The 10,961-nt window shown below is 32.3% G+C and overlaps 1 protein-coding gene across 1 annotated transcript; it reads left to right on the plus strand.

The window, feature by feature from the left end:
- The first annotated feature begins 383 nt into the window (after nucleotides 1-383).
- LOC134244127 (putative ankyrin repeat protein RF_0381) lies at nucleotides 384-10,543 on the plus strand. The gene is made up of 6 exons (XM_062726402.1): nucleotides 384-725; nucleotides 3,239-3,466; nucleotides 5,093-5,404; nucleotides 5,791-6,034; nucleotides 9,572-9,982; nucleotides 10,104-10,543. The coding sequence occupies exons 1-6, from the start codon at nucleotides 404-406 to the stop codon at nucleotides 10,282-10,284; spliced, it is 1,698 nt and encodes a 565-aa protein (XP_062582386.1). The 5' UTR covers nucleotides 384-403; the 3' UTR covers nucleotides 10,285-10,543.
- The last annotated feature ends 418 nt before the right edge of the window (nucleotides 10,544-10,961 follow it).

The raw sequence follows: 10,961 nt of genomic DNA on the forward strand, positions 1-10,961 counted from the left end.
ATAAATTTTAAAAAGAGGGAAGATTATCAGGGGAAATTGAAAGCTGAAAAAAGTTTAAAATTAACATTTCCTAAAAAGTCTCGGGGGTGGGGATTTTTTCTCTGTAGTGCACCCCCTTTAACACCCCTAACCCAAATTATATATTATCTAATGTTATATTAACTTATTAACGTTAGTAAAGTTGGTAGCTTGTGAAATAGCTTTTCAAAATTATTTGAAGCAATTTGGAATCTCCCGTTCTATTTTTAGATCAATGTAGAAAAAATAAATCCTTATATTTACCTGGAACGTCACGTGCAGGTGAATATAATATAGTATTTTTTCTTCATCACTGAATCTCAATCAGTTAACAGTATTTTCATAAAAGATATTAATTTCAGGTTTTACAAAGAATTTGAAAGAAATGGTGAAATATCTAGTTGAAAAGGGCGTTTCTGTGAATGAGATCAACAAAAATGGAGAGACACCTCTTTTTCTTCTCATTAGAAATGAATACATTTCTGATGAATTTGAGACAACTGTAAGATTCCTGCTAGATAGTGGTGCCGATCCAAATATACAGCTGAAACACAACAACCCGCTTGTAGCGGCATTGCAAATTAACTCTGTAAATGTTGCTGCTCTACTTCTAGAGTATGGCGCGAAAGTAAATGAAATTGAAGACGGCCCAACAGCATTGCATGTGTTATTCAAAAATTACCATGGGAGTATTAAAGATATAAAAGGTAAAATATACTACTTTGTAACCATCAAATTTGTTGAAATTATTTATTTTTACGCAACAAATTGTCTAAGGCTTTATGTAACAAGTTATTTCTTGAGATAAGACTGCTGATTGTTTAAGAAAAAGCAGGAAAATGCATACTTAGGTTCAAGACGTAATAATTAGCCTTGAGGAGGTCATACGAAAAATACGATTGTATGGCATTGTTCTTCATACATGGGGTTTCCATGGAGTCAAAAGCATAAATTTTAATTTTTTGGCCACTTTTATATTGACTAGAGGTACTGTGAGCAATGAGCTCACTAAATGATACCCCCGCCTCCCATATGAATAAAATGGCAGTGTCCATGTTTTGCTCTGGAAAATCCAAAATATATGTCAGATCAAAGAGTAAAATAGGAAGTCACAATGGCAAAAAGTAATAAAGATTCTGTGAAAGTTTCATGAAATTTCCTTCGGTGGTATGAGAGAAGTTGCGGTTAAGAGATGGGTACCCCAAAGCGTAACAGACGGACGGACGGACGGACGGACGGAAATACCGATTACTATATACCCTCCCGCTTTTCAAGCGGGGGGTATCAAAATACAGGGCCAAATTTGTTTTAAAACTGTACCTTGTTCTTTTGATGTTGCATTACTAATGAACCATTGGCGGGGCATTTTATATACATTTAAGGGTTCACACTACCAGGCTTTTTGAAGCAGGTCTATTACCAAGCAAATGTAATTATCTTGGATTTATTATGCATCAACGGATGGACACTCAAGAATAGCAATTTGTTCAAATTTTTAGGCAAGTATATCAAAATTGAAACAAAGTCTCAATAATCGCATAACAATATTTTTTTAAAAAATTCAAAAAGAAAGTTATAAAACCTCTTTAAAGCTTAAGGGTTTTTATTTTCAATCTTCAGAAGCTTGACAAAAATGGAGATACAATAGTATCATAGTAAAAGTGATTATAACTTCAAAGTTAGGGGAACATTTAATGTCTATATTATAACGTCATAGATTTCATTATATTTTATCGCTTCCCTTTACGTGTGCTACAATATACAATGTACATTCATCACCTCCATACGGAGTCTCTCAGTTGTTTTGATACGCAAGAGCATGTTTTACGTATGAATAATTTTTCAAACGAGGTAAGTTATTGACAAACAAGTTGATGAAACAAGAATATCAGCAGTCTTTTTTTAAAGCCATAATTTTGTAATTTCTATGGTCGATACAATAAAATTATCGGCAAATACAATCTATCATTAAGTCAAATGCTGACTGACGTTTTTCATTCTAACTGATTTCGAAAATTCTAAACTGATTTCCCGATCATGACAAGGAGCACGTGGCTGGTGTTACGGGTTGTCAGGGGACGTTCCCACCTCAAATATTTTAGATACCTGTGTTTGCTCTGGCCCAAAATTTGTATTGTTCAATGGATTTTTGAATTTGATTACTGTTGGTAATCTCCACATAGTATATTTTACAAGATTTATGATCAACACTTTTCCAGATGTAAAAAGCAATTATTTTGTAGATGTGTGGTTTCCCTCCATTTGATAAATGGAAGTCATATTGACCAAATTTAAAAACACCATGTTTTGTCAACATGGAGCAAGGCTAAAAACATTGTAAAGTCAAAAGCAAGAAAGTTTCTCAAAATTAATTGCTTTTCATTCATATACGGTTTGCAGTGTCTTCCCCAATTATAAAAATGTATCCATAACATTGACATCTAGTTTTCAAATTCTCTACCGCGTAACTTTGTTTTCACAAGTTCTGCAACAGTGAAGCGCATACAACGTTTCATGTCGTTACAAATTCTTTTGACAAGATTTTAAACTATTATCTGTTTTTTCTCAGAACGTTCATCGACCGATTCAAATTATTGACTACTCAAGAACTCTCTTTTCATTTTTTTTTTTTTTTTTTTTTTTTTTTTTTTTTGCCAGATTTTATTTTAGACTTTTCCCAAATGCAAAACCAAATTTTATCGCTATTCGCTGCTTTGTGACGTCCTTCAACGTCTTGTTTGTTTATTCATTTATTTATTTGGATTTTTTTCATCTGTCAAAGTATGTAATAGATATACATTAAATTTTAGCATCTGAAGTAATAGAACAAACTTAATTTGATGGTTTTTGAAATTTGATTTGAAGGCAATCAGTGGGTGGACCAGTCGAATGGTGACTTTAACGCCTCCTTGAAATTGTTCTCATCCCAGTTTTTGTTTGCTTTGCTCATGATTATGTTTCATTCATCCAAATACAATGTTAATATATTTAATAAGGATGGCAACAGCTTTTGCCTATATATATTATACTTTATGAACAGTTTTTTCCAATTTTTTTTTCAAAAACAACTTTATTTATTATGTTAAGAATTCTCAAACAAAATTACTCTGTCATTGTTATCAACACCCGATTAAGTGGGAATTTAAAGGCTCGGGTTGACTTTAGTGTACTTTAAGCTTTTGAATTTAAATATGTTTAAATATTTAGATATTTTTTTCAGATTACGTACAATATACGTCGGATAATGGAAATGTAAACATGGTAAATGCTCAAGACTCTGACGGGGAAACTGCACTAAACCCAGAACTTAATAGTCCCCACACGGTAAATCAAAAAATCAAGATGGAAAATATTATTCAGAAGATTCTTGACTGCGGGGCTGACATTAATGCATTAGATGATTATGGCCATTCCCCTTTATCCATTGTTTGTAACGGAAAAAGTGGTGGTAGGTAATTTAAAATGCAAATAGCCATCATTATTTGTAATATGTCTTTCTCAAGCGCAATTGTAATAATATGTATTCATTTAAGACTAAGTCTTATACTTCTTTTGAAGTCTTACAATCTTATAAACTAGTTTTAAAATAAATTTCCTCGAATATTCAACTTTTTGGCACAGGACATAATTTTAATTTCAAGCCCTGATATTGGAATGTTTTTCTCACGGTGAATAATCAGTTTGTTTTATACAGAACCAGTTTAATTGTCGCAGACACATCGCTATTCTATCATGTCCTTTCATGTATATTTCAAATTATTTCGTGTCTGTATGCCATCGTATCCGACTTAATTATTTCACGATAGCATTTGAAAAACATCTAAATTAAGACATTATAAACTGAAGGGAGCTTTATTGTCCTCAAAATTAAGTGTCTAATTGTGAAAAACATAAAGTTAGATAAATGGAGATATAAATCAAAAGTGATGGATTTCGATAATATTTTATAAGACTTCTCGGACATAACCCTCCCCCTTAATTTGTATACAATCTCATGTAATATAAATACTATAAAATAAAATTGCAGTTACAGATGTACATCTGTTTTTCTATAATGACTATATAAAGATTTTATTAGTTACTCTTTCCTATAAGATTGCGAATGTGAAAGATGTCTTTCATGATAAATTGTTTGATATCTTTACTATTAAAATAAATATTTGTAACCTAGTAAAACCAGGACCATTTGATTAGACAATGAAAAAAAAATTACATCGCAAAATTTTAACAAACTGCTAGTTTTTCCACGCTTTGTTCGAACAGTCAAACTTCATACTCAGTAATCAAAAACTCATTATTATCTCTTTGTCTTCGGATATATCTATGTTGTTTTAGCGTACAAAGGGCAATACCAAGTTGTTCTTGTATAATCAACTTTGTGTCTAAACATGGAGATAGTGTTCATTACAAATGAGATGAAAACTTTTCCCCTTACGACGGACATATAAACATAACAATTAATAAACTTGCAGATAAACTCCGAAACGCTTGCCAGAGTTCATACTTTCTCCATTAGGATTATACTAGGTATAAGGTGATGTCCGTAAACTATATTCAGATTTCACTCGCATAGTTATTATCGTAAAGCAATTGAAATGCTGACAAATACAATGAATGTGCACATTTGCTTCTTTTATCTTTAATGTAAATGGAAACAAAACACCGTAGTATAAAAAGTAATATAATTGTGCAGCAGATCACAAAATATATTTTCTATTATTACCCATAGAACAGTATGACATAGTACAGTATGCAGGTATCAAAAAATGTTAACATTGTTTTATAACATGCGCGTAAAAAGAAACGCTGATATAAATGAAAAAAAGGTATTTTAAAATATAACTCTCCTTTAAGTACAGTGAGTCAATGATCATTGTTAAGTAAATTATCGTCAGCTGAAATTCAATTAAATGAATTAAACTTCGAGATTTTATCTGCTTTCTGGTATTTAAAAAAAGGGTTCTTTAAAAGAATTGCGTATAAAACATGCAAATGAGATCATTTTTGTAAAAAAAAAATATTGACAACAAGTTTAAGCTTACGTCAGTTTCATCACATGTTGCCGTTTTTACAGACCCTGCCGGAAGAGCGCGTATTGGAATCCATTTAATGTCGAAGGGAGCAGATCCGGACAAAGATTGTGCGTTGCATCAGGCCATACTGAACATAAATTATAACAAACCAAACGCTGAATGGAGCGAATTTATACTAAAAATGATGGATATTGGAGCTAATCCAATTACTTACAAAGACAAAAAACCGATCTTGTTATCAGCAATAGAGTCCGGATGTCCAGAAGTAGTGAAAGGGTTATTAGATAAAGGAGTTGATATTCACGCAACTGATAATAATGGAAACACGTGTTTGCATTTAGCCTGCGATTTAAGTAAGAGATTACTTATAATTCATACTTGGTCAATCTTCAAATTAATACATAATTTAATTTTTATATGCATACAGTAGTGTAATCAAGCATATCTTTAAACCTCGTTTTCAAATAAAACTTAGGCTTATGTTCTACGAGCATCTGATAAGGGCTATTCTATGGTTAACGGTATTTTTCCATTTAAAAGTTCCTAGTTAATGATTTCTGTCAGTTAAATTATTTGCATTTTATTTAAAGCTGTGAAATATTTTGAAAAATAGACGTCAAAGTTACACATCTAACAAAGATACGATTAACCTTTAAATTCATGGTTCGAGTTATTCATTGATCAACTTTTTTTATTCTTGAGTTATAAGTTGTAAATTTTTAATTTTCGTCTCTTGCAGAAAAAGACACTGAGAGAAAGATGATAGCTACACTTTTGCTGAATCACGGGTGCAGTGTTAACAAATTAAATACATATGGGACATTTCCTCTTTCAAATCTCATAAAAAGGATCACAAAAGAAAGAAATTCGAAGAAAATTGTTCAGATGGAGACAAGAACATATGCAGAAATTGACCTCTCATTGTTTAATTTGTTAATTTGTGGGGGATCGTTTTTTGGTACAAAAATGAAAACATTGCTCTGGTTAGTTTTTTTACTTCATGTAAATTATAAAGCAACATGATAGTATTTGGAGTGATAATGTTCACTATTTGATGTCTACAAACTTATTGTTTTTCTCAGTTTCTTATTTTCATTTGGTTTTACTCCGTTTCTTCTTGTTATTATTAATTAGTAAGGCCTTTCGTCTTACCTGGCAAAGAGCATCACATATGGATATGCTGATCGACCTTAAGTTTTCATCTTCGACATTGCAAACGAAAGTGAATTCAAATACATGTAGTCCATTTTTTTCTTTTTTGATGTTTTCCCTCTTTTTCTTCGGGGTTTGCTGTGTTTTCTAAGAATTCTTATTATTATGTTTTCAACATCTTGATGCGTGCATTTATTGCAAAGAGATGACCGATCACCCGATTGTCCCCTTGCTGGGAGGTTCGAATTCCACAGGGGCAGTAACTTTTTTCTTTGTTTTCTCTCTTTTTTGGATGTAAATAACATTACTTTCTTTGGAGACATGTTGGGCAGCTGTTAGCTAATTTGAGCGAATACTTGGTAGCTCTTGAGCTTTGCTGCTCACATTTTGTCCGTCGTCCATCTGTCTGTGTGTCCTTCTTTAAATTTTACAAATTTTTACTTCTCAAGAACCGCTGGGCCAATTTCAACCAAACTTTCAACAATCTGTATGTGTACTTTAAAAAGTGGGCTTTATATTTTAGCGGCTTTGGCACAGACAACAATGAGCTAAGTCATGAATAGCGCTAAGAAATAGTTCACATAACTACAAGTACACATTATACCGAACGGACATGTGTAGCACTAATTTATGATGACGCAAACAAGTCTATACCCGGTGATTACGCTGAATTTTGAATAAGCCAAATTAAGTACGCATACAATATCTTTGCATGGGTAAAGGGAATTATTTGTTCAAACGAAGGTCCACTACTTCCATGGGGAAATAATTACAAATTAGTAGCAAAAATAATGACATCTTTTTCAAATATTCTTCTCCAGAACCACTGGGTCATAATAATTGAAATTTATGTGGAAGCATCTTTATTTAATGTAGATTCAAAGAACTATATGCGGTATATTGCATATGTTTGCCCCCACAAAAGTCAAATTTTGAAAACTTCCTGAAATGTGCTGAATTCAATAAATTGTACGAGAAATATAAGTTAACAGAAAATATTATAGTTCCAGAGCAGTGTATTCACAATTTCTGTTTTTATGACGTCACAAACTAGTCCGATTTTATATCCTTTTTCAGAAAGAGGACAAAATGGACAAAATTTCAACAATTTAAGCTTTAGAATTTATAGAGCGCATGTGTGTTCAGGAACAATATTGACATATTTCATTGATATTATCATTCTACACATTATATCAAAATATTAATCCTGAACACACATGCGCTCGGTGACTTTTATTTAAAATATCGACGAAATATGTACATTTTTCTGCAAAATTCATAAAAAACTGAAATTTACGTCATATTTGTGACGTCATTACGTACATATGACGTCATTACTTATGAAATTATTCAGTGCTTTGAAGTCAGCATATACTCCCCTGTTTAAGGACTTAATTGAATATTACTCCATCAAAGTTTGATTTTGGGGGGCAAATGTTGGTTAATACCGCATATAGTTCTTTGTTCAAATCATGACCCCCTGGCGAAGAGTGGGGCCACAATGTATCATCAAAGATTTACACAGGAATCGTAGGAGAAATCTGAGAAAAATTTTCTTCTCAAGATCCACAAACAATTATTGGTCATATTTATATGAAGAAGGATATGGAGATAACGAACAATATTCAATCTCAATGTCCATAAAATAAGAGCAGAGCAAACAAGGACCCCAAAAACATCAGAGGTGGGATCAGGTGCCATGGAGGAATTTGAATCCCCTGCCGACCGGTCACACCCGCCGTGTGCTCCCTGTCATGATCAGGAAATAACGGAAAAAATTTGTCGTCAATTCAGTGTATAAATAATGGACTAACAATTGGTATGAAAAACGTTGTCAGCATTTGACTCAATGATAAATTGTATTTGCTGACAAGGTCATTGTATCGACCATAGAACTTACGAAATGATGACTTTATACGAGACTACTGATATTCTTGTTTAGTCATCTTGCTTGTCAGTAATTTATCTCGTTTTAGAAATTGTTCATACGTGTTTCTTTACGTTATTTTTATTCAGATTTGGGGTAAAGCGGGTTCGCTATGGACGATCTAAGTTTTACATAGGTCTGGGATACAAAGGAGAAATCTTTGAAAATATTCTTCTACAGAACCACTAGACCAGAAAAATTTTAATTTATGTGGCAACATCCTCAGGCTGTGTGGATTCAATTTTTTTTCAAATCATGATCGCAGGGGTAAGGTTGGGCGAATAGAAGATAAAACGTATATGAATATTTTATTTCAAAACTGTAAGAGCCATGAGTTGTCAAAGAAATATGATAAAATACTCAGTGTAAATTCAAGTTTCTTCAAATCCTGCCTCTTCCCTATAGGAATAGGTTGACACTACTAAAATAATACATAACTAGCCAAAGTGATAAGGTCAATGATGTGGCCCATGGGCCTTTTGTCGTTTATTTTTAATGAAAAAAATAGGTATTTAGTAGAAACGAAACATAAGGAGATAACGAAGAGTATTCAAGATCAAAACTCCATAAAACAAAATAAAGCAGGAGCAGAGCAAACACGGACCTCCAAAACATGAGAGTTGGGATCAGGTGAAATGGAAGAGTGAACATCCCCTGCCGACCGGTCACAACCGCCGTGTGCTTCTTGTCATGATCAGGAAATAACGGGAAAAAACCCGTCGTCAATTCAGTGTATAAATAAAGGACTAACAATTGGTATAAAAAACGTCAATAGCATTTGACTCAATAATAAATTGTATTTGTCAAGGTCATTGTATCGACCGTAGGGCTCTCGAAATGATGCCTTCAAACGAGACTGTTGAAATTCTTGTTTTATCAACTTGCTTGTCAATAATTTAACTCGTTTAAGAAATTGTTCATACGTAGAGCATGCTCTTGCTAATCAACTGAGATATATACACTCTGTATGCAGATGATGAAGGTATATTGCTGTATAAGTAAGGGAAGATGACGATAGAAAAGTTAAAGTATTCACGTTTATCATATAGCTTGGTTGTAAGATTACCATCAACGTCTTTTTCAAGTAAAATATCCAAGTATGAGACAGATGTGTCAGACTCTGTCGTGTCTTTAATCTCAAGCTCTCCTGGATATATCGTATCGACGTAGGAATGGAAATTACCGTTGTTAATTAACAATACATTACGTCATTGATATATTTGAAAGTCGAGTTGAAGGTCATAATTTGCTTAATATAATAAATATATAGCAAATGGACGTTAAAAACAGGCTGTAGGGGATCGTTTGGTAACATTTTCAATCTACGTTACAATTAGAACTAGTAAATCATTTAAAATTAACCTTACTTTTGATTACAATTAAAACGATGTTTTAAATTATTTATATAAATTAAAGACATATTTTATTTTTATTTTGACAGCAGTAGCGAAGAATCAATATTGGCCAATTTAACAAAACATGGATACTTAAAAGCAGCAGGAGCACTAATAAAATGTGGATATGACTTCCAAAATGATGAGAATTTCAGGAAGTGTAACCTAGAACAGCCTGAGAGTTCATTTATCTTTAAGAAAAGATGGTATAACAGAGTTTGCTACGAAAATGATAAGAGGGAGTTCTTAAAACTTCTCGAGATATTTCAAGACGTAGATTTTTCCTTGTCGTCTTTATGTAAAGATGTCATACGAAATCATTTGATCAATGTTGGCCAAGGATCTGAAATTGAATCAAAAATAATGCGGCTCCCTCTTCCAGACCGAATTAAGACGTTTCTGTCTTTGAGAGAACACATGGAAGAAGTGGAAACAATACAAATAGAAAAAGAAGAAAGGTATAGCAAAACTCATTCTCTAATGAAATAAGAAATATACAATAATGTGTAATTTTCATGAAAACAGTAATATTTATTCTGATTGTGTTTATTGTTAGATAATAAAAACTTTCTCTTTTAGCATGTCTGCGTACTTTAACACGCCTGAAGACTCTGAAGACGATGTTTATTATGATGAATATTATGATTCGGATTACTTAGATATGTACATGTATGACGATGATTCAGATTCGTATGGTGACGATTTTGACTATGACCTTTACGCTGGTTACCGTTATGAATCTGGCCTTGATTCTTTTTAAGATCTATAGGAAGGTAAAAAAAAAACAAATGGGAGTGGAAGTTTTGCTTTCATTATTGTTTGTGAATGATAATGAAGTCCCACATGCCATTCAGGTGCACGGAGGAAAAAGCATGCAATCTATAATTTTCTTAAACTTTAGTATGTGTGTTTACTATTGTTTCAAAATTTAAATGCCTATTTCCTGTTTTGACAAACACGCAGTTAAAAAAAATTGAAAAATTAATAGAACTAATTTGGAAACTTAACTACATATAAATAAAAATATTTATTGTTTGATTGATTGATTGATTGAATATTGTTGTCGGCAATTTTTCAGCCATGTTATTGTTTGACAAAAAAGTGTGAACTTCAACAGTTCTGGACGATTTCAAAATATGGAAGTCAAGAACGATAACTAAAATTTGCCATTAATATACATCATGTACACGTAATTATTTTTTCTGCCCAATCAGACAACAGCATTTTTACATACTCCAAAACATATTTTAAAAAATACAAAAAGAAAACACGTGCTTTTGTTCTTTTTTTTCTCAAAAAGATTTTTTTAACAAAAAATCTTTTGAAGTAAGATCAAAACTTTTGAAGAATAAGGTATTCCCCACATATTTACCATGAACAACCTTGACATTTAAATCTCGTTAAAGAAAAAAATGCATGATACAATGTAATCGTTTA

This window comes from Saccostrea cucullata, unplaced genomic scaffold (assembly GCF_032062105.1).
Source record: "Saccostrea cucullata isolate Sc308-1 unplaced genomic scaffold, CSIRO_AGI_Scuc_v1 ctg2300, whole genome shotgun sequence".
Lineage (NCBI taxonomy): Eukaryota > Metazoa > Mollusca > Bivalvia > Ostreida > Ostreidae > Saccostrea > Saccostrea cuccullata.

What these genes read in the sequence shown, in the direction of transcription:
- LOC134244127 (XM_062726402.1), top strand. Translation starts at nt 404, where the DNA reads ATGGTGAAATATCTAGTTGAAAAGGGCGTTTCTGTGAATGAGATCAAC. An exon ending in GAGTATTAAAGATATAAAAG is followed by an intron (nt 726 to 3,238) that starts GTAAAATATACT and finishes TATTTTTTTCAG; the next exon opens with ATTACGTACAATATACGTCG. An exon ending in AAAATGAAAACATTGCTCTG is followed by an intron (nt 6,035 to 9,571) that starts GTTAGTTTTTTT and finishes TTATTTTGACAG; the next exon opens with CAGTAGCGAAGAATCAATAT.